We start from the raw sequence: 25,400 nt of genomic DNA on the forward strand, positions 1-25,400 counted from the left end.
ATTAGATCTAATTTTTCTAGGACTTCATTCACCTCTCTTACCTCTTTCTTATTTATTTTTCGGTTTGATTTATCTAGATCTGAAAGAGGAATATTTAGATCTCCCACTAGTATGGTTTTACTATCTATTTCCTTCTTGAGCTCTGCCAGTTTCTCCTTTATGAATTTGGATGCTATGCCACTTGGTGCATATATATTTAGCAGTGTTATTTCCTCATTGTTTATACTGCCTTTAATCAGGATGTAATGACCTTCCCTGTCTTTTTTAATCATATCTATTTTTACTCTGGCTTTGTCAGAAATCATAATAGCCATTTAGATTTTTTTAAAAGTTGCCTCAATGATCTTTTAATATTCTTTTTATCTACAGTATCTTTGTTGATGCCTGACCTATTCTACCCACGATTAAAAAAAAAACCTCTTGTAACAAATATGTAAAAGCTGTCTATATTGACTTTATCTAAAACAAATATATATCCTCTTCTGCCTCTTGAGTTCCCATCACCTCTTTGTCAAAAGGTGGATAGCATATTTCAACATGAGTCTTCTGGATCATAGTTCTCAAGTCTTTCAAAGTTGTTTTTCTTTATAGTATCATGTAGATTGTTTTCCTGGCTTTGCTCACTTTACTTTGCACTAGTTCATACAGGTTTTTCCAGAGTTCTCTGAAACTTATCTTTTTAATAATTTTTCATGGCACAGTAATAGTCCATTATATTCATAGACCATAATTCATTTAGTCATTCCCCAACTGATGGGCACTCCCTTATCTGCTATGAATATTTTTGCACTACATATTTGACCTTTTGCTTTTTCTTTGATCTGTTTGGACATATGCCTAGTAGAAATATTGCTGGGTCAAGTGGCGTGGCAATTTAGTTTTTAGACTTTGGGGACATAGTTCAAAATTAGTTATAAGAATGGCTAGTTCAAATCACAGCTCCACTAACAGTGTGCTAATGTGCTTGTTTTACTACAGCTCCTCCAACAATTGTCATTTTTCTTTTTTTTAATCTTTAGCAGTCACTTGTGTTGGAACCCCACTGTGGTTTTAATTTGTATTCCCTGAATTTTTGTTGATTTGAACCAATTTTTTTCTTGTTGTTGATGGTTTATATATATTCCTTTGAAAATTGCCTTCAATCATTTCTCAACTGATGAATGGCTCTTTTTTTAATTTAGTTTTTTCAATTATATCTAGAAATAATTTTGACAATTGTTTTTTGATATTCTGGGATTCAGATTCTCTCTCCTCCCTTCCTTGCTCCCTACCTTCCCCAAGGCAATAAATAGTCTGATATAGGTTATACCAGTCCTTTCATGCAATATATTTCCATATTTCCCATGTCCTCATTGAAGACACATACCACATATATAATAAAAAATTTCATAAAGAAAATAAAGTGAATGATGTCATGCTTTGATCTGCAATCAGTTTCCAATAGTTTTCTTTGGCTGTAGATAGCATTTTTTAATCACAAGTTCTTTGAGGTTATCGTAGAACCTTGTTTTCCTGATAATAATTTAGTTCTTCATAGTTTATCATCATATAATATGTGTTACTATATATACTTTTATCCTGATTCTGCTCATTTCACTTTGCATCAGTTCATATAAGTTTTTCTAGGTTTTTCTGAACTCATCCTGTTTGTCATTTGTTATCGTATAATAGTATTTATGCCATTACAACCATATAGTACAATTTGTTTAGTCATTCCCCAAGTGATGGACATCCCCTCTGTTTCCAGTTCTTTGCCACTACAAAAAAGGGTGCTAAAAATATTTTTGTACAGATAGGTCCTTTTCCCTTATCTCTGATGTCTTTAAGATACAGACCTAGTAGTATATTGTTAGGTCAAAGCATATGCCTAGTTTTATGGCACTTTGGATATAGTTCCATATTGCTCTCTAGAATGATTGTCTTAGTTCATAGTTCCACCAGCAATGCATTACTGTCCCAATTTTTCTATATCCCCTCCAACATTTATTATTTTCCTTTTTGGCCATATTAGCCATTCTGATAGATATGAGGTGGTATCTTAGAGTTGTTTTAATTTGTATTTCTTTGAGTATTTCTTCATATGGCTAAGATAGTTTTAATTACTTCCTCTGAGAATTTCCTGTTCATATCCTTTGCCCATTTATCAATGGGGAATGCTTTGTATTCTTATGAATTTGGCTTAGTTCTCTATATATGTTTGAGAAATAAGGTCTTTGTCAAAGATATTTGCTATAAAATCTGCCCCACCCAATTTTGTTGTTTCCTTTCTTGATCTTGGTTGTATTAGGTTTTTTTGTACAGAAATTTTTAAATTTAATGTAATCAAAATTATCCACTTCATTTTTTTGTAATTTTCCCTATGCCTTGTTTGGTCATAAATTCTTCCCTCATTCTTAAGGGAAACTTTTCCTTGATCCCCTGATTTGTTTATGATATCCCTCTTTATTTCTAGATCAGGCATCCTGGAGTGTGGTATGAGATGTTGGCCTATGCCTAGTTTTTGCTGTATTGTTTTCCAGTTTTCTGAGCAGTTTTTGTCAAGTACTGAATTCTTCCCCCAGTAGCTTGGATCTTTGGGTTTAAAGAATGCTAGGTTACAACTACTATATTTTGATTACCTAATCTATTCCATTGATGCATTACTCTTATTCCTTAGCCAGTACCAGATTATTTTGATGATTACTGCTTTAATAGTTTTCAGGTAGGCCTCCTTCCTTCATAATTTTTTTCATTCATTCCCTTGATATTCTTGAACTTTTGTTCTTCCAGATTAGTTTTGTTATTTTTTTTCAATAAGAATACTTTTTGGGTAGTTTGATTGGTGTGGCATTGAATAGGTAAATTAACTTAGGTAGAATCGTAATTTTGTATTATATTGACTTGGCCTATCCATGAACAACTAATATTTTTCCATTTATTTAGGTCTGACTTTATTTGTGTGTGTGTGTGTGTGTGTGTGTGTGTGTGTGTGTGTGAAAAGTCTTTTGTAATTGTTGCTATGTTTATTTTGGTTAGGTAGTGTCTACAGTTATTTCAAATACAATTTTTTTTCCTTTCTTTTGCTATTGAACTTTGTTAGTGGCAAATAGAAATGCTGGTGATTTATGTGGGTTTATTTTGTATTCTGCAACTTTGCTAACGTTGTTGTTTCTATTAGTTTTTTGGTTGATTCTCTAGAATTTTCTGTGTACACCATCATATCTACAAAGAGTGATGTTTTGTTTCCTTGTTGCCGTTTCTAATTCCTTTAACTTCTTTCTCTGCTCTTACTTCTTAGATAGCTTCTAGAATAATATTAAATAGCAGTGTTGATAATGGGTGTCTTCACTTCTGATTTTATTAGGAAGGATTTTAGTTTATCTCCATTACAGATAATGCTTGTTGATAGATGCCCTTTATTATTTTAAGGAAAACTCCTATTATTTTAACATTTCCTAATGGCTTTTATAATGAAGAGACATTGTATTTTGCCAAAGGCTTTCCTTTATTTTGAGGCATTTTATTTTCTTTTTTTGTGTGTTTGGAGAATTTAAGCTAACTGAGCATCCTTTACTCTCTACTCTCTTAGTTCCCAGCATGTAACTCCACTACTAATGGCCTTTTTAAAAAATGTTTTTCATTAAATATTTATCAATTATGTGTAAAAAATTCTTAATAATCATTTAAAATTTTTTCTACATTCTCTTCCTCAAATCTGCCCTTTCCACCTTCTTGAGAAGGCAAGCACTTTGATTTTGATTATACATGTGAGGTCATGCAAACATATTTCCATATTTGCCATGTTGCTCTAATTTGCATTGAAAGTTAAGTCGTCTCTTTTTCATCACGAGTCCTTTGGAATTGTCTTAGGTCATCATCTTGATGAGAGTAGCAAAGTCTTACTATAAGTTGATCTTATTGATAGTATTGCTGTTATTGTGAATGATGTTCTCTTGGCTCTGCTCACTTTACTTTGTGTCACTTCAAATAAGTCAACCCAGGTTTTTCTGAAACCATCCTTTTGTCATGTCTTATAACACATTAGTATTCCATCTCAAGCATATACCAGAACCATTTCAGCCATTCCCTAGTTGGTGGACATCCCTTCATTTTCCAGTTCTTTGCCATCACAAAAAGAGCTGTTATCATTATTTTTGTACAAATAGCTCCTTTTTCCTTTTCTTTGTTCTCTGTGAGATACAGAACTAGTAGTGATGTTGCTGTGTCAAAGAACATGCACAATTTTATATTCTTTTGGGCAGTGTTCCAAATTGTTCTACAGAATGGGGAGAGTAGTTCACAATTCCACTAGCAGTGCATTAGTATCCCAATTTTTCCACAACCCTCTAGCAGTTTGTAATTTTTCCTTACTTTCATGTTGGCCAGTCTTATAGCTGCGGGGTGGTATCTCAGCAATGTTTTAATGCTCATTTCTCTAATTAGTAGTGATTGAGAGCATTTTTCATGTCATTTGTGATTTAGAGTATTTTTTTCATATTGCTATTGATAGTTTGGATTTCTTCTTCTGAAAACTGCCTGTTTATGTCCTTTGACCATATATATTCTGCTGGAATGGTTCTAATTTTTATAAATTTGGCTTAATTCTCTCTGCATTTGAGAAACAAGGCCTTTATCCAAAAAAAAAAAAAACTTGTTAAAATTTTTTATGTGATTTCTTGTTTTCCTCCTAATTTGGGTTGTGTTCTTTTTTTTTTTTTTAATCCTTACTTTCTGTCTGAGAATCAACACTAAGTATTCGTTCCAAAGCAAAAAAGTATTAAGAGCTAGACAATCGGGGTTGCATGACTTGCATAGGGTCACACATCACAAGACCTTCCATCTCTAGGCTAATATTTCAATCCACTGAGTCCCTTAGCTGCCCTAGCTGCATTAGTTTTGTTTGTACAAAAGCTTTTTAATTTTGTATCCTCTGTACCTTGTTTAGTAATAAATTCTTTTCTTATCCATAGTTTGCCCATGTCCCCCTAATTTACTTATGATAATCACCTTTCGTGTCTAAATCATTATCTATTTTTACCTTATTTTGGTATGTAACGTTGGTCTCTGCCTTATTTCTGCCAAACTACTTTCTAGTTTTCCCATCAGTTTTTGTCAGATGTTGAGTCTTACCCCAAAAGCTTGGATCTTTGGGTTTATCAAACACTAAGTTATTATGGCCATTTGCTAATGTGTATTGTGTGCCTAACTGTATTCCATTGATCCGCCATTCATTTTCTTAGTCAGGACCAGATTGTTTTGATGATTACTACTATAACCACCTTCCTTAGCATTAAAAAAAAAAAGAGTCTCTTGATACTTTTGATCTTTAGTTCTTCCAGATACATTTTGTTACTTTTTTTCCTAGCTCTGTAAATAACTCTTTGGAAATTTGATTTGTATGGCACTAACTAAAGTAAATTAACTCAGATAAAATTGTCATTTTTATTGTATTTATTTAGGCTACTCATGAACAATTAATATTTTTCCAATTGTTTAGATTTCTGTTTGTTACAAAGTGTTTTGTAATTGTTTTCTTATAGTCCCAAGATTTGTCTCGACAGGTAAACTCCCAAGTGTTTTATATTGTCTGAAGTTATCTTAAATGGAATTTCTCTTTCCATCTCTTTCTGCTGGATTTTGTTCATAGTATAGGAAATAGCTCATAAAAATTTATATCAATTCTTTAAATATCTTGCAATATACATCTTTTTTACCTGTTTCTTTTCTAATTTTAATTGCATTGAGTTTCATTTTAGCAAACATTCAAATTTTACATAATTAAAATTGTCTATTTTATCTTCTGTGAGCTTCTCTATCTTTTATTTAGTTATAATCTCTTCCATCCATAGATTAGAGAGATTATTTCTTCCTTACTCTTCTAATTTTTTTATGATGTCACCTTTCTTATTTAAGTCTTAGATAGATAGATGGATGGATAGATAGATAGATAGATAGATAGATAGATAGATAGATAGATAGATNTAGATAGATGGATAGATAGATAGATAGATAGATAGATAGATAGATAGATAGATAGATAGATAGATAGATAGATAGACAGATATAGATAGATATAGATATCTTGGAGCTTATTTTGGTAGACCATTGTGAGATATTGGTCTATAGGTTTTCTACCAGAAAATTTAAGTTTTCCTAGAAGCTTCTTGAATAGCAAGTTTTTTTTTCTTCAAACTTTTATTTTACTCCAGTAACAAATTTTCCCAAAAATTTTCCATGGTTACATGATTCATATTGTCTCCATCCCCTCTTCTCTCCCTTTTCCCATAGTTGACAAACAGTTCCACTGGGTTATACATGTATTATCAGCCAAAACCTATTTCCATATTATTCATTTTTGTAAAAGAATAATCTTTTAAAACCAAAACACCAAATCATATACCCAAATGAACAAGTGATAAATCATATTTTTTTCTTCTGCATTTATACTCCAACAGTTCTTACTCCAGAGATGGATAGCATTCCTTTTCATACATCCCTCAGAATTGTCCTGGATCATTATATTGCTGTTAGTATTGCTATTACTGTGTATAATGTCCTCCTGGTTCTGCTTGTTTCATTCTCCATCAGTTCGTGTAGGTCTTTCCAGTTCTTTCTGAAAACATCCAGTTCATCATTCCTTACAGCATAGTAGTATTCTATCACTATTATATTTTACAATTTGTTCAGCCATTCCCCAGTCGAGAGACATCCCCTCACATACCAATTTTTTGCCACCACAAAAAGAGCAGCTATAAATATTTTTGTACAAATAGGCCCATCTCCATTTTTCTTTATCTCTATGGGATATTAACCTAGTAATGGTATTGCCGCATCAAAAGGCATAATTCCAGACTGACTTCCAGAATGATTGGATCAATTCACCACTCCAACAGCAATGCATTAGTGTCCCAATTTTGCCACATCCCCTGCAACATTTATTATTTTCCTTTACTGTCATATTGACCAATCTGCTAGGTGTAAGATGGTACCTCTGAGTTGTTTTGATTTTCATTTCTCTAGTCAGGAGGGATTTGGAATATTTTTTCATGTGATTATTGATAGTTTTGATTTCTTCATCTAAAACCTGCCTCAAATAGTTAGTTCTTATCTAATAACTAAAGTCGTTGGGTTTATTCATCCTTATAGCATTCGCTTCTGTGTTATATACTTTATCTTTTTTAATCAAACTTTTTTTTAACCACTATTATATGTTTTTCATTGGAAACCTAGTACTGGTAGACTTTCTTGGCTTCTAATTCTTTTCATTATTTCCCCTAATATTCTTGATCTTTCATTAATTGTTTGCTCAATTTATTGATTTGTTCTCCTAAGTTTTCTCATCATTGTCATTTTATTTTATTAAATTTCTATTATTTCCTTGATTTGTTCTTTAACTCTCACATTCTTCAGGATTGTGTTGTTTAGTCTCCAGTTAAATTTTTGTTATTTGGTCAAAGGTCAATTATTGGATATCATTTTTATTGTATTGTAGTCAGTTAAGACCTTACTCAATGTTAGTGCTTTTTTGCATTTGTTTGTGAGGTTGTTATGCCCTATATCCTAGCTTATTTTCTCTGCACAGAGCCTATGTATAGTCCTGGACAGGTTAGAGGATTTAATTGATGGTTCTCTAATATTTTCTTTGTCATTGTTCCTTCTGGTAGGTTTTTAGAGCTTTAATAAAATGTTTATGGAGAATTGAGGCTCCACTAAGTTCTAACATGTCGCCATTTCCCCAGGTCCTCTTATTTTATATTTCCCATATTCATTATTTTGACTTTTTTTTTCAGGTGATTAATAATTTATATTTATGTTTTTGAAAAATGGTTATGTCCTTTTGACCACTTGTATTTGGAAAGTGCTAGAATCTATGCCAATTCTCTATTTGGACCTCATAATCTTATCAGAGATATTTAATGCCAAAACATTTTTCCTAATGTGTATCTTTTATTTTTTATTTCAAATCCATTAGTTTTGTTTGTGCAAAAACTTTAAAAGTTCTATTATCAAACATGTCAATTTGTCTTTTTTGACTGACCCAATTCCTTTGGTTACAAATTTCTTCATTTTAATTTTGGAAGGTATGGCTTTTGATTCTACTCTTCCCATTTTGTATTGTGGCATATAGAATATGGTAATGACTAAATTTATGTTTTTTTTTATTTTTTTTTACCAAATAGCCCTTCAGTTTCCCCAAGAGTTTTGTTGAATAAGTAATTCTTTCCTTAGTAATTTGTGTTCTTGGGCATGTTGAACAATATGTGGGCTGTATGTATTCATTTCAAGGTATTGTTTATTCCATTCCATTGATTGAGTTTTTAATTTTTTCATTTTAAATTCAGTACCAAATAGTTTTGATAATTACTGCTTTATAGTATAAATCTGGAAGCCCCAAACTTGCTTCCTTCTCATCTTTTTTCATTAGTTTTCATTCATTTTTATTATTATTGGCCCTTGAAATTCTTGGTGTTTTGTTCCTTTAGATGTATTGGATAGTATTTTGTCTCTTTATAAAATATCTTCTTTGGTAATTTGAGTGAGAAAGGAATAAATCTACGGAGTAATTTGGGTAGTATAGCAGTATTTTAACACAGTCATAGAACATCTAGTATCTCTCTGTTTAGAACTATGTATATAAAAATTTTTTTATGTTAATCCTGAGTATAACATGATAAGTCAAATCTCTTTTAATATAGTGCATTTTTATTGTGTGTTTTTTTAAGGGAACTTATTTCTCTATCTTTTTTCTGGTGTTATTTTTAGCAATATAAAGGAAAATTTGTAGGTGGATTTATTTTGTATCCTGTCACTTTACTGGTTATCTCAATTAATTTTTTCATTGTTTCTCTGGTAATAGAAGATATATCCAGTGGAATGTCTAGAATGGGGCTGTTTTAACTTCTTTATTAATGACTTGGATAAAGGAATAGACAGCATGCATGCTGAGGTCCCTTTTAGTTTTGAAATTCTGTAGTTCTTTGCTTCTAGTTTTTACTTCATTTTCAAAAAGATCGTTTTCATATTATTCTTCTTGCTTATGTTCATTGTCTCAATTTTTTATTTCTCTGAAAACTATAGCTAGCATTTTTTTTCATGTTATCAAGCAAAAGTAAAACAATGGCTTTATGTGGGATCTTATTGGGAAAAGTTCTCAGGCTTCTCTGTAAGAAATAGTCATAACTTTTGATTTTAGGTAGATTATTTTAGTGAAAATAAAGGAAGATCCTTTCATTCCTATTTTTAAATTCCTTTAATGTAAATGAATATAACATTTTTGTCAATGGCTTTTTTGTACATGTTGATATTCTTTTTATTTTTGTTATTGCAACTTATTTTTGGATATATTGTTATAGAAACTTTACCAACTTAAAAAAATAATTTTAATCTATATTCATTAGTGATATTGGACTATACTCTTTTTTCTGTTTTATCTCTAGTTTGGGTATTATATTTGTCTCACAAAATATTAAGGTACTCTATTTTTACAAACACATTTTTAAGTGTGAGCTATTAATCTTTTTAAAATTTCATACAATTCAGCTATAAATTCATTTGGATTATGGGCACTTTGTTTTTTCCTCCCATATCCTATTCATTTACAGTTTGCTCAGTTTCTCTTTGGGGAATTAAGTTATTTAAATCTTCTGTTCTGCTTATCTAGCTATTTCATGTTGTAAATGTTCTTTCACTTTAATTTTCTAGGAATGTTTAGCATGTAATTAAATGTAATAGCTTTTTTTTAGCCCTTATTTACTATCCTAGTAAAAATTATAAGGCAAAGTTAAGTGCACCTATGCCTTCAGAAACCTTAATGCCTTCAAAGAGTAAAATAAATAAGAAAAAGAGGTCCTAGAAATGGATTGTTTCTGTTTTGAAGGTTTGAAAATGGGAATGAGAAAGTCTGGAAAAAGGAATATACTAAGAGAAGAGGAAGAAGAGAGTAGAACGTAGGAGTGTGCAAGAAGAACAAATGAACATGGAGAGATTAGTAGGGGAAGGGACATTAGACAAACCTATGTGAAATGGACAAAGGAAGGTTAAAAACACATACACACACATATCTTGGTATAGAACTAAATCAAACTTAAGGAAATGTGGAGATTGGAAAGGGAAGAATGGTTAAGAAGGAAGGGAATACTGGGGAGCAATTGCTCACAAGTGAAACAAGCTTTTTGTACAGAAGAAATTGAAAGGGGAGAAAAAACAAGAAAAGCAATGAAAATGAAGGGGTCACTTTAGATTGTTTCTTTGACATTTAGAGACAGGCTAGGCAAATTGATATACAAATGTAAGGAGTTATCAGTCCATTATAAGAAGTGACAAAAGACAGTGATTTCAGAGAATCCCGGGTAGCATGAACGTGGACATTATAAAGTAAGTAGAACCAGAAGAACAATTTTGACAAGGAGGACATTATACATAAAATGGTTTTGAAAGGATTAAGAAACCTTATCTAAGTAGTAGCCAATCATGCCTCTAGGATCTATGATGCATATTACTGTCCTGATAGAGAAGTGATTAAAAACAAGTTGCTGTGACATACACTTTTCGTTCTGTCCGCTTTACGAATTCATTTTGTTTGGCTATGCTTATTTATTGCAGATTCCCCCCCTCTTTCTGTAAATAAAAGCAGGGGATGGTGATGTTCATTTTTAAGACTCAAAGAGGGTTAGCAATCATATCAAAGGAAAAAAAGAGGGCCATCACAACACTTTTTTTTAATGCACAAGAAAAAGTTAACCAGGTGGCTTAGTGGACAAAGAGACAGGCCTAGAGATGGGAATCTAGTCTTGGGCACTTCCTAGCTCTGTACCCCTGGCAAGTTACTTAACCCCTACTTCCTAGCCCTTAACCACTCTTCTGCTGTAGAACCAATACATAGTATTGATACTAAGATAGAAGGTAAGGATTTAAAAAAAATTATTGCACATAAGAAAACTGAAGCAGACAAGTAGGACAGTTTTCATTTGAAGGAAACTAGGGAATCAAAGAAGCATAGGTGAGGAGGAATGCATTCCAGGCAAGGTAAACTTGCTGTGAGTAATAGCACCAAGACCTATTTGACTATACTTCGGGCTTCAAAGGGAAATTTCTAGACTGGAATAGGTTGAAACCAGGTTGTGAAGGACTTTAAATTCTAAACAGAAGACTTGAAGTTTTAGGTAACCGGGACCAATTAGAATTGTTTGATCTATGCTATATGAGTTATTTTTTATGAAGAATAGATTGGACTGAAGAGTGGTTTGAAGCAGGGAGGTTAGTTAGGAGTTGAGAGATACTGAAGGGAAGTCATCTTTGTAAAGATGTTGGTTGAACATACATTTAAGCTGAGAAGGTTACCAAAAGCCTAAAGGTACATCCATAGTTGTGGGGTATAATGTGGTACTGTGCCACTTGATGAGATTAGTAAAAGAGATTTATTCAATACTTCAAAAGAAACTTGAGGTTCCAAACTGCTATTGATACTCTCCAGGAAACTAGTAAAAGCATACTTAGTGGGTCCCTTTGAAGATACTCACCTATGAGCCAACTATGGCAGGAGTTGAGTTGTAGGATAAAATGAAAAAGAATTTAAGGGAAAGCAGCAACTAGACTACTAAGTCTTTTCTACATCACAGCAGTAGTATATTGGCCTTTTAGTGGGTCGTTTTATTTATTCATATGTCTTAACTACAGTTTAACACTTTTTCTGTCACTCTCAAGGATACCACTATCCTCCCAGTCATCCAGGTCAGCAATCTAGGTGTCATCTTCAATCCTCACTATCTTACCCTATCAGAACAATTGTCAATTCTATCTTTGTTTCATCTCTCTTATATCCTCTTCTCTAATACTGCTACCTCTCTTATGGTAACCTTATTCTTTCATGCCTGTACTATTGCAATAGCCTTCTTGTTAGCCTCCCTATTTTTGTATCTCCCCGCTCAGTTCATTCTCTACTCAGCTTTCAAATTAATCTTACTAAAACACGATTCTTACGATATCACTTATTTATTCATTAAACTCCAGTGGCTCCCCATTACCAACATGATCAAGTATAAAATCCTGTTTGGCTTTTGAAACTTTTCATAACCTTGCTTCATCCTTCCTTTCTAATATATCCTTGACACATTTTGCTATCCATTTTGCTGACCTTGCTATTCCTCTCACATCTCCTAACACCTGTTCATTTTCACTGACTGTTCCCCAAGCCTACAGTTTTCCTCCTGTCTACCTCCCAGTTTCCCTGGCTTTTTTCAGGTCCCAGCTAATCTCTATTATTTACACAGAGTTGTGTGCAGATGATCTCTTCTGTCAGACTATGAGCTCTTAAGAACCAGGACAGTTATTTTTTGTTTTTCTTTGTTTGCTCGGTGCTTTTGCCCAGTGCCTGACACATAGTATTCCCTTAATGCTTGTTCACTGACTGGACTTGGAAAGTTGCCGTCTCACTGAGAGGTGAGGTGATTTGCTCAGTCACAAAGGTAGAATTTCTTGAGAGTATTTAATTTGCTTGATATGACTTCCTTTCTAACATATTACCTATGCTATGTGTCCTTTCTCTGAATTCTTAAAATCCAGGGTATATATCAATCTGCTTGGCTTTCCCAGCCTTATCTGTCAAAAACTCTTAAGATGAAATGATCACTGCCTTTAGCTTTTTTCATTTCTTTTTCAGTGATACATTCTTCCATATTAGTCAGAAAAAGTTTAGGTTCTTCTCATCATTTGACTTATACTTCAAGATGATCCAAATAATTATAGTCTTCTATTACTGCTTATATTAAACTTCTGTGTCAGCCTGATGTTCTCTTCCAGAACTAATCATCAGTTTATCCCTTTGGACTGGGTCATCTGCAATATGTTTCCACCATAATATTGTTTATTCTTCCTTTGATCTTTGTCTAGATACCGTCTAGTCTAGCATGCTTCGTGGATACTCTTTAGACAAATCTATATTTTTGCCATATGATGCTTCTGTTTTCCTGCAGGCATCTGAATTTGAATTCTGCCTCAGATACTATTACTCTTACCCTGGACAAATCACTTTACTAATGTCAACCTCAGTTTCCTTATCTATAAAAATGGAGATAGAAGTAGCTCCCACTTCATAGGGTTGTTATGAAGGTCAAATGAGATAACAGTATTAATAATAGCTAACACTTAGAGCTTGCTTACTATGTGCCAGGCACTGCTAAGCTTTTTACAATTACTATCTCATTTGATCTTCACAATAATCCTAGGAGATGAGTGAGATATTACCCTTATTTTACACTCAAGGAAACAGAGATAAACCTAGGTTAAGCAAGTTGCCTAGGGACACAGCTGTTAAGTGTCTGAGGCTGTATTTGAACTCAAGTCTTCCCGACTCCAGAGCCAGTATTCATATCCACTGAGCCATCTAGATGTCTATATGAAAATTTTTTCATAAACCTTAAATGCCAGCTATTTTTATTGTTGTTATTTCCTCCTTTGTTTTTTGTTCTTACTATAAAGAAATGCCAATGATTTTGTATATTTTATTTCTTTTTGCTTTTACTTTAGGTAGCCAGGTGATGCAACAGCACTAGACTTGAAGTCTGGAAGCTTTGAGTTCAAGTCCTGAATCAGGCACTTATTAGTTCTTTGAGCCCTGGGCCAAGTCATTTTTATCAGTCTCAACCTCAATTTCTTCATCTGTAAAAATGGGGATAATAATATCACTTAATTCCCAGGACTATTGTTAGGTTCAAATGAGATACGTACAGCATTTCATAAAACTTTAAGCTCTGTATAAATGCTAACTACTTATTTATTAATGTTATTAATCTCAGTTTCTTTCCTGCTTTCCGGGGGTTTTCTAGGTAAACCATCATGTAATCTAGAAATAGTTATAATCTTGTTTCCTCTTTACTATTATTTATGCCTTTGATTTCTTTCTCATTTTTTTGCTACCTCTATTGTTTCTAGAATAGATAATAATAGAGAATGGAGGTTCCTTGCTTTATCTCCCTGAATTTATTGGGAAAGCTTTTAACCAACTAGATTGTAAATTACAGGGTTTTTGAGAACAGGGAGTGCTGTCATTGTTTGCCTTTTAATCCTATCATTTATCAGTGTCTGCTTAATGAATATTTTTTGAATTGAAGACTAGGGCCAATGTAAACAAACTTGACTCTTGTCTTCAGTTTAACAGCCTGTCAAATACTTGAAATCCATCTATCTTAGACTCCCTACATTAGTTCATTTTCAAGCAGTATACACCTAGTTTCTTCAACCAGTCCAATAATATGGTTTCCAGCCTTCTGTCATCCTCCTCTGTATGCATTCTAAAATAAAGAGTTCAGTATAAGGAATATTTTTACTTTTTCTTTTCTCAACAAGAGTGGTTGGCTAAAAAACAAAAATGTTCCATTTGTGCAAATAGTTATTGACTTAAAGGAGAGTTAAATAAAATGTATCATTTCCTTAAACTACAGTTATAGAGAGACAAAATTAAAGATTACTTTAAACAGGTGTTAAGTGTATCTTTAAAAAATTTCTAACCAGATCATTTTCTTTTTGGTGAAAGCCTTTTCTCCCTCTAGCAAATCTCCACTGTTCACCAGATGTCGACACTTTCCTCTGTAAAGCTTTTGTGCCAGCCTGCACTGAGCAAATTCATGTGGTTCCTCCTTGTCGAAAGTTTTGTGAAAGAGTATATTCTGATTGTAAACAATTAATTGACACTTTTGGTATTACATGGCCAGAGGAGCTTGAATGCAGCAGGTATGGTATTATTTTTAGCTTATAAGTATTTTAATACCAGTGCTTTAGTCTTAAGTGAATTAAAGATTTATGACAGGTTTATCATATAAATGAAGGAAAGATTGCAGGCTCTTTTATTTTTCCTTGTCCAAAACCTCTTTTTCACTATTGACTTTCGATAGTGAATTGAATATGAATATTATTTTTTTAAACTGTTATCTTCTCTCCTAGTTTCAGTTTTAACACAGAAGAATGGCAGGGGCTAGGCAACTGGGGTTAACTGACTTTCTCCAGGTCACACAACTATGTTTGAGGTCAAATTTGACCCCAGATTCCCCTGACTCCACTCTCCAGTGTACTACTTAGCTGCCACTGAATATTTGTTTTTAAGGCAATTTCATGCTTCAGTGTAAAATAACAAGTTGAAGAATATGAATAAAGTTATTGTAGAAAAAAAGAGAACAAAGACAAAGGTAGTTGAAAACAAAAGTAGGCTCAAAAGGAAAAAAGAATATGCATATTTTGCTTGATTGTTAATTTATTTGATTCTTTCTACTCTGTTCAAATGTTTAATGCAATATATTAAAGAACTTTATGTATTTTCCTCATTTTGCATATTTATTTGTTGGAGTTTTTTGTTGTCAGTGGTTACTAAATTTGTAATAAATTTTAAGGTAATAATCTTTTAAATTTTTAAAAAAATTTTTTTATTTAAACCATTACCTTCTGTCTTGGAACCAATACTGTGTATTGTTTTCAAGGCAGAAGAGTAGTAAGGGCTAGGCAATGGGGGTTAAGTGACTTGCCCAGACATAGCTGGGAAGTGTCTGAGGCCAGATTTGAACCTAGGACCTCCCATTTCTAGGACTGGCTCTCAATCCTCTCCTACCCAGCTGCCCCCAAGTTAATAATCTTAATAAAATTTTGGAGTTTTGATACAGAATAGTTTGACTTTAATATCCTGCCTATTCTCTAAACACAATAAAATTTATTAGAAAGTTCTTCAGATATTTTTATTAAAATATATGAAATTAGTGTTTTTGTCAATAAACTCCTTGGAATTTAAACCTAATAACATCTCTTTAAGTACATTTTAAAAAGCCTATAATTCTTAAATGTGCTGATTTTTTCCCCCAATACACATTTGTAAATGTTTACTCTTAAGCAGTAGTACCTTTGCTAATAGAATTTTTAGATGGTGCCAAATTTCTTTTCCTGAAATTTAATTTAGCTCATATGCTTTTCCCGAAATTTTGAATTCAGACAAACTTATGTTTTCAGTTTCAAAAATATTGTATTGAAAGTAGGATATAATCTGTAGGATAGTTGGAGTTCATTTTAATGTGTTATATAATCTATGCAGATTGCAGTATTGTGATGAGTCTGTTCCAGTCGCTTCTGACCTTACCACCAAGTTTCATGACCCACCAAAAACACCAGAGCAGGTTCAAAGAGACTATGGATTTTGGTGTCCAAGACATCTGAAGACCTCTGGTGGACAAGGCTACAAATTCCTTGGAATTGACCAGTGTGCACCTCCATGCCCCAACATGTATTTCAAAAATGATGAATTAGAATTTGCCAAAAGCTTCATCGGAATTGTTTCAATATTTTGCCTTTGTGCAACTTTGTTCACTTTCTTGACTTTTCTAATAGATGTTAAAAGATTTAGGTACCCAGAAAGACCAATCATATATTACTCTGTCTGTTACAGCATTGTATCATTAATGTACTTCATTGGATTTTTGCTAGGCAATAGCACAGCCTGTAATAAGGCAGATGAAAAACTAGAGCTTGGTGAAACAGTTGTTTTGGGCTCCCAAAATAAGGCATGTACTGTTCTCTTTATGCTTTTATATTTTTTCACAATGGCAGGCACTGTATGGTGGGTGATTCTTACCATTACTTGGTTCTTAGCTGCTGGAAGAAAGTGGAGTTGTGAGGCAATTGAACAAAAGGCTGTGTGGTTTCATGCAGTTGCCTGGGGGATGCCTGGTTTCTTGACAGTGATGCTTCTGGCGATGAACAAAGTAGAAGGGGACAATATTAGTGGTGTTTGTTTTGTTGGCCTTTATGACCTTTATGCTTCTCGATACTTTGTCTTGTTGCCTCTATGCCTTTGTGTGTTTGTTGGATTGTCTCTTCTTTTAGCTGGCATTATTTCTTTAAATCATGTACGGCAAGTTATACAGCATGATGGAAGAAACCAAGAAAAACTAAAGAAATTTATGATTAGAATTGGAGTCTTCAGTGGTTTGTACCTTGTTCCATTAGTAACACTTCTTGGATGTTATGCCTATGAACAGATATACAGAATTACTTGGGAAACAACTTGGGTCTCTGACCATTGCCATCGATACCATATCCCATGCCCCCATCAGGTAAAAACAGACAGATGGATTGATTATCTTACTATTTGGTACTATCATAGATTATGTTCACTGAATTATAATTTCATTTGTTCATGATATTTAATTAGATTTAAAATTAGGAAATTCAATAATAATATGAAGTCATTACCTCTGTATTCATTAAGGTAATGGTTTCAGGATTACATAATTTTTTATCTCCTCCTGTGTTTGCACCAATTGAAGATATAAATTGACACATTAAGGAGTTATTTTTGAAAATTAATATTGAATGTCAGAGGCAAGCTGCTTCTTCTGAATAAGGTCAGAGAGTAGCTAAATGCCTGGCTGAAAAACAGGAAGAAATTGGCGGTTGTGTGTAGTAGGTGAAGGGAGATGGAGTGGTGTGGTCATTACAGAGAGATACAAGTTAATTTTGGATTTTTACTAAGTAAAAAGAATCAGCCAGTGTTTTCCTTTAAGATGTAATCCTTTTTTCTTTTTAAAACCCTTACCTTCCATCTTAGAATTAATACTGTGTATTTGTTCTAAGGCAGAAGAGTGGTAATGGCTAAGCAGTAGTGTTTAAGTGACTTGCCCAGAGTCACACAGCTAGGAAGTGTCTGAGACCAGATTTGAACCCAGGACTTCCCATCTCTAGGCCTGATTCTCAGTTGTTACGATAAAAAATGATAAAGGCTGATATAATACTACAAATTAATATTTTAATTAAAGCCATGCTGATAGATAAAGTCATTAGACCACGCTCTTGTAAGAATTCAAAATTGCCGCCTAGCCATAATTGTTACCTCCATGTAGCTCAAGTAGCTAGAAGAGAGGAAGTTCAAAGGCACTACAGGAGTATATATTTCTTTTTCTTACATCCTCCCACTTCCTGTCTACCATGAGGAATCATGGGAAATGTAGTTTTTAAGATCCCCACGTGTCCATAGAAAATATATATATACTTTTAGGTGGCATCTCCCAGATTCTACTCTTACACAATCCACTGAGCCACCCAGCTGCCCTCTTAAGATGTGATCTTAATGAATAACATTTATCAACTTGTAATTCTTCCTAAAATGTTCTTCAGAAATATAATTTTAGGGAGCATCTGGGTAGCTCAGTGGTTTGAGAGCCAGGCCTAGAGACAGGAGGTCCTAGTTCAAATCTGGCCTCAGACACTTCCTAGCTGTGTGATTCTGGGCAAGTCAATTAACCCCCATTGCCTACCCCTTATTGCTCTTCTGCCTTGTAACCAATACATAGTATTGATTCCAAGGAAGAAGGTAAGGGTTTAAAAAAAAAGAAAAGAAAAGAAACATAATTTTAATAGAAATGTGGCTAAATCAGTCTGCTTTTTCCAAACAGGAAACTTAAAACGATTGAAAAAAATACAGTTTCAGTGTCCTTAAAATTCCTTTTTTTTTTTTTAAGTGAATTTTGATTAAGCATCCACTGTGTAGAGCAGTGATGGGCAAACTACAGCCCACAGGCCAGATATGGCCCCCTGAAATGCTCTATCTGGCCACTGGACATTATTCCTAATCAGATGAATACAGTGAGTAGGATACAATACAATGAAACTTCAAAAGAGTTGCCTTAGAAACAGACTGACAGATGAGCATTTCCTTTCCTTTGGCCCCCTCTTTAAAAAGTTTGCCCTTCACTGGTATAGAGGCACTATGTTAGAGATATTGAATGGAACAATACAGAATTTAAACAAAACATGATTCCTGACCTCACAGAGCTCATAATCTTGTTTTATTTACTATGACTTTGGTCACATTTGCTTATAAAAATTGTAGGTTAGTGCTTTTAAGATTCAAGATTTTTAAAATGTCTGAATATAATACAATTCTATAAGCATAGTTGTTCACAATGTTTTTCATAGAAATTTAATTCATATGCCTATTCTTCTTATATAGTGTTACAAAAGTCTCAGTGCAGCTTTGAGCTACTGAAGTTTAAAATTGCACTGAGACATTTGGGATATCATGTATAGCCCTCTCTTTGGATTAATTATTTATTGTTATGTCTAATACTTCAGAACATCCATGATTTCACTGGCATAGGTACTCCTTCCATTGATGCAGACCATGAGCCCACCATGCCTCACCTGATGTAAGCTGCTGTGGAAAAAATCTTTTACCACTTTGTGAAGCCAAATTCTACCTCTCTCAGTACTGCTAGACTCCAGATGATTGGCACAGAGTTCATCAGTCACTTAGTTTGTAGACAAAACCTTTCCAATTAGTTAGGATTTTCCAAACTTTGTATTCTGCTAGCATAGTTTTCAAAGATCGATATTCCTCTTCATTATTGAATAAAGTATCAGTTTAGGACTTTAGTAAATTATTTACACTATGCAATAATATTAATATTCTTCCACTGGAGTCCAATTCTGATACCTTCTTGTGGTAGGAGGTAGCCTTGAATTCTCAAACACAGTGTCCATAGAACACAAGTTTTGGCAGGTCGTACTAAGTTAAGCATTGTGGCATTGTGTATGGGCCCTCTGCCAGACTGTATGTTTGTTATCTGAGGACCATCTTACCTACATTCGTAGAGTTGCCCATCAACATATAAACATAAGATGATAAATCTTTTAGCCTTGGCAGTTCTTAACATTACCTACTTAGGTGTTCAGAGGGATAATCTGCCTCAGTGAAGGGAGTTCATTTACCAATAAAATCATGTCCTAAAAGTATTTAAGTAACAATAATATTAAACAAGCAAAAACATAGTCTTTTAAATCAAGCAGTTTGTGGCTTGAGCTTTGCCAGATAACTGCCAAGAGGCAGCTAAGTTGCAAGTTTAGGATAAGAGTATTGGCCTGAAGTCAAGAAGACATGAGTTCAAATTCAGCCTCAGATACTTATTAGCTATATGACCCTGGGCAAGTCATTTAACTTCTGTCTGTCTCAGTTTATAAAATTGGGATAATAATAGTACCTACTTCCCTAGATTGTTAAGATAAAATTAAGTTATATTTTTAAAGCACTTAGCACTGTGCATGGTGCAAATGAAATGCTTTACATTCCTTCCTTCCTAAATAGGATTTAATATATAATAAATAATTTGCCAGTTTGGTCAGTAGATAAACACATTTGAACCATTTGGCTTTGGCAAACATAACAAACACTTGCATTTAGACTATCCAATTTATTATTAGATTTTAACAATGTGTCTTGGGGTTTGGGGAAATGCAATTTAGCTCTGGGTACCACCAAATCCATATAATGATGTTATGTTAAAGTGGGCTTATTTTATATTCTTAAGCCTTTTGTGTAAACTGAAGAAAAATACTCATTTTGCTAAAAACTTAAACTCTACCTTAGAAGCAAAAATGCAAGATTCCAGTTTCTGTTTGATTCTTATCACTTGTCCTCACTTGCTGAGTGTAAATGTTACAACATATGTTGAACAAGGTATAATTCATAGACTGGTCTGGCCAAACACTTCTTAAGTCACAAAAATAAACTAAAGGTAGAAAATCTAAAATAGGCTTATTAAATGTGGTTTGACTTGTTTTCTTCTTGCTCTTATTTAGTTTTTCAGTGACTAAAAACTTTAAACAGAACATAATGAAACTGTGAACTGCAAATTATAACAGATTTACCATCTTATCTCTGATTTTAAATTAAAACCTTTACACTCAATAAGACTTTTTATATATCTTGTTCATCTTCTAAATATTTAGATTGTCATTTGCATTAACTGAGTCTAAAAATAGGAACTAACTAAACAAGTATTTTAGAGAGCTAGGTATTTTAGATAATACAAGTCTCCCCTCCAGAAATGGAATAAATAACTAAGTAAATGGATACACAGATCATGCTGTAAAGCCCCCTTATTCCCCTCCCCTGCTTTTTTTTAATCCTGACCTTCTGGCTTAGAATCAATACTGATTCTAAGACAGAAGAGTGATAAAGGCTAAGCAATTGGGATTAAGTGACTTGCCCAGGGTCCCACAGCTAGGAAGTGTCTGAGGCCAGATTTGAACCTGAGATCTCCCTCTCCCATCTCCAGTCCTGGTTCTCTATTCAGTGAGCAACCTTGCTGCCCTTGTAATGCCTTTTTTAATAGATACCAATTTTTTTCTCTTGAAGCACCATATTTGAAAGATATAGCTTCCATATTAGTCTGTTTATAGATTCAGTAAATTATTATTAAAATTCTGTTCATCTCAATATAGTTTTTCTTTCACAATGAATGTAACATTTAACATATTATAACAGCTAGCACTTAGAACTTTTAATATTTGCAAAGTTCTTTCTAAATATTGTTTTATCATAACAACCCTAGGAGTTAGGTGCTATTATTATCCTCATGTTATAGATGATTTAGTTATATAGCTAGATTATATGTAAAGTGTTTCCAGCCTTTAAAAAAGTAGTACTGTAAACTGATTCAATTGCTCTGGTTTTCTTCATTAGGCAAAAACATTAGCACGCCCAGAATTGGCATTGTTTATGATAAAGTATCTGATGACACTGATTGTTGGAATCTCTGCAGTCTTTTGGGTGGGAAGCAAAAAGACCTGCACAGAATGGGCAAGTTTCTTCAACAGAAATCGCAAGAGAGAGTAAGAGATATTTTTAAACTGTAATTCTTTTGTGTTTGTGCATTATAATAGTTAAATGTGTAAATCCTTCAATCTGTATATTTTGAAATGTGTAGATTGGCAACTGTGATATTTCAATGTCACACAACCAGTCTACAAAATATTCCTTAAGTATTTCCTGTGTGCCACACCCCCCCTACTGTGCTAAGTATTGTGGGTACAAAGAAAAGCAAAAACAGTCCATGCCTTCAAGGAGTTCACATTGTAATGGCGGAGACAAAGGGAAAATAACTAGATTAATACAAGATAAACACAGAGTTGATGGAAGTTAATCTCAAGAGGGGAAGACCCTGGCAGCTGTTAGGATTTAAGCTGAGTGTGTAAGACCAGGGAAACTAATTATGGAAAACATCAAATGACCATAAAATATTTTTGTTCTGTTTTGCCATATAAAATATTGTTTGAAATTAATGGGCAGTCAACTGAGGGATGAAAGTTTATATTACTTAGAAATTTTGATTTGGTGTTTATAATAACACTTGTAACAGACTTATTGGTTGTAAACCTCAAAAAGATTCATATGGTATTTATTTTCTTTACATCTTTTTAACAGATTCACTGTCTCCATTGGAATTCTGGTTCAGGGATAGGAGAATTTCCAAATATATCTATATTGCCAAGATTCCCTATTCCTCAGGTATAGGGTACCTTCTGCCCCTCAAAATATTAACTCTGAATTTTCCTCTCAAGTTCTTATTACTTTATTAAGTCTTCTTTTTCCCACTAAATCAGGTAGCCCTCTTTTTAAAAACCCTCTATGTGTATTTTCGCAATGCTTTTTCTTTTGATTTATCTTATTTTTATGGTTTTAAGATAAAGCACAATAATGTAATCTGCAGTTTTTTTTTTGTTTTTGTTTTTTTATTTTAAACCCTTAACTTCTGTGTATTGACTTATAGGTGGAAGAGTGGTAAGGGTAGGCAATGGGGGTCAAGTGACTTGCCCAGGGTCACACAGCTGGGAAGTGTCTGAGGCCGGATTTGAACCTAGGACCTCCCGTCTCTAGGCCTGGCTCTCAATCCACTAAGCTACCCAGCTGCCCCCTAATCTGCAGTTTAATTGGAATAACCTCCTTATTTCAATAATGTGAAAATATGAACTAGCTTTTTTCACATGCTTTTGTAGAGTCCGTTCTAGGTTTTTGAGATGAAAGAGAAATTCATTGAAGAAAATTTTCCAAAAAAAATTTCATACTTAAAAATGCTATTGATTCAGAGACTTGAAATTTTGGAGAAAATAGAAATATATGCATTACTTAGTTTTTCTCAGTGATTTTTAATATTTCCAAATTATACAACTTAGCATTGTGTAATATAGCATTATTTTAGCATAGTGGTTAGAAGGGCCAGTGTGTTGTAATCAGAATAAAATAGATTTATGTGGGACCTTGGGCAAATGCTTTGATCACTCAGTCACCTACTAAGACAGCAAGTTACAGAAGAGTTGCTGTGGAGTTTCTCACATTGATGAGATTTACAAGTCTAGACCCATTCCTACCCTTTAAGAAGAATATTTATTTGGTTTCAACATAAACTACTATGTTTGGTATATTAAATTTTAATTTATTGCTTCTTCAAGCAATAATTTGATTTAATTGAATGCTTTGAGTGTATTTATAACAATTAGATGGATAAGCTGAATAATTTAAAGAAATCTAAAATTCTTTTTGCCAGTTTGAAGATTAGATAAAAACTTGAGCAGAAGAAATTATTTATGTCATTGGTGTTGATCTCAAATAGTATTGCAAATGGCATGTTGACTCAACAAATTAACATATATTGTATCTTTATTTTCTTAAAAATTTCCCAATTACATTTTAATCTGATTCATAGAGCACTCAATGTTGCCCACTTGCCACTATGGACAGCTAGTTTGACCTCTCTGATCCCCATTATGGTCAATTAATGAAAATTATGTTTTCAGGACTTAGTATCCTTCACAGTATCAAACAGGTACAGAAAGTCATTGATAGGGAAAAAATGCTAAATAAGAAAAGAACAAACCATCATTTCTTTATTTCAGCTTTCACTATGTGGAATTTTGTGTGAGCTACCTCATTTGGAAATACAAAATTTATTTGACTAAATTTGCCAAGTAATGCTTTTGTTTATCAGAATAATTTATAATATGGAAATGCTGCATATACTCTCACCATTTTGCTAAGGGAGACAATAAAAGAAAAATATAGTTAAGGACTAACATACATGTATAAATACTAGGCTAGAGCTTAGTAATCATGTTTTCTGATTTAAATATAACCAGTTTGCCAGCCCTGTATGCCTCAATTTGCTGCTAAATCAAATAGGTGATTTTGCAATGAAACATTGGATTAGGAGAAATTGTCTGGACCTTTAATTTCATTGGGCAGCTGGGTGGCACAGTGGATAGAATCCTTGGCCTGGATTTTCATTGGTTCAAATCTGGCCTCAGACATTTAAAAGCTTTGCGACCTTAGGCAAGTCACTTAACCCTGTTTGCCTCAGTTCCCTCATTTGTAAAATGAGAAGGAAATGGCAAACCACTCCAGCATGTACCAAGAAAACTCCCAATGGGGTCACAAAGAGTCTGGCACAACTGAAAACAACTGAACAAAACAAATTATTTAATCTGTATGATTCCAAGAGGAAATTTTTTCCACCCATGTAAGTCAAGAGTTCATCTGTGACATGTAACCATGGAAAAATATTCTAAATTTTAAAAAAAAGAGTTCATCTGTGACCTAGAACTATTGCATAGGGCATTAAAATTAAGTGACTTCTTGTGGTCATATTGCCAATATATTGATAGATTAAGAAGATATGTTAACAGCTTAATTACTGTAATAATGCAATAACTTACATGTAAAAGGTACTCAGATATTTATTGTTTTATTTCATATTTCAGCTGGCTTTTATTTCAGTTGTTTTGTAATCTCTTTTGTAAATATTCCTTTCATCAGAATAAGACACTTTCCATCTTCATCTCTCATCCTGTTTTCTTATCTGCTTTTTTTTCCTCTGTACTCCATGAAAGCTCTACCCATCTGACTGGACATATTCTTCCTATTATTTTAAACATATTTTGGACAAAATAAAGTATCCAGGTTGTCTAATCAGCCCTTACTTCTGCTATGTGACCCCTTCCTCTCCTTTTCTACTTATGCATATTTTATTATATGATGACTTTTATGTCATTTTTGCCATACAAATTGTCATTGACAGTATATTACTTCCAATACTGTGCTTTTATTGCCATTTGGATCTCCTCCAATTTTGATTCTTCTAAAACTATAACATTCCTTTTTTTTCCAGCCATATTGTATCAACAGTATAACGCTGATAAAAAGATGCATATGTGCAACCGGAAATGACTTGGCATCTTTAAAAGCTCTGTACAATATCCCAAATGTGATACAGCCTTCTCTGTAGTATGGCACATTAGAAAAGTACTGAATTTGGATTCAGAGGATCAGGGTTCAAATCTAGATATTACCCTTCTAAAAGGGTAGGTTCATAGAAGGTTTTACTAGTTGCAATTGTAAATCTGTGGTCTTATGTCTTTAAATTACAATTCCAAATCTGTGATCTTTGTCTGTCTGACTTTATGTCATCAGCTGGGTGGATAATGTGTGCATTTTGACTACCTCTTTTTGTTGAGACCCTGTAGTGTTCTGGGGCTTGATAAAATTATCATAGTGGCATCTGTAAGAGTATCAGCTAGAGAACCTCACCATCTCTCTTACAAGGACATCGTTCATCACA

General features: G+C 33.4%; 1 protein-coding gene across 1 annotated transcript in view; it reads left to right on the forward strand.

Moving 5' to 3' along the window:
• The window catches only part of FZD6 (frizzled class receptor 6), a 58,298-nt gene that overhangs the window by 16,694 nt on the left and 16,204 nt on the right, over window positions 1–25,400 (forward strand). The window contains exons 3-5 of the mRNA XM_044658228.1: window positions 14,510–14,706; window positions 16,049–17,066; window positions 21,473–21,621. Of these exons, the coding sequence (XP_044514163.1) occupies window positions 14,510–14,706; window positions 16,049–17,066; window positions 21,473–21,621 (1,364 nt within the window). The remainder of the gene's footprint in view (window positions 1–14,509; window positions 14,707–16,048; window positions 17,067–21,472; window positions 21,622–25,400) is intronic.

Source organism: Gracilinanus agilis, chromosome 1 (assembly GCF_016433145.1).
Source record: "Gracilinanus agilis isolate LMUSP501 chromosome 1, AgileGrace, whole genome shotgun sequence".
Taxonomy (NCBI): domain Eukaryota; kingdom Metazoa; phylum Chordata; class Mammalia; order Didelphimorphia; family Didelphidae; genus Gracilinanus; species Gracilinanus agilis.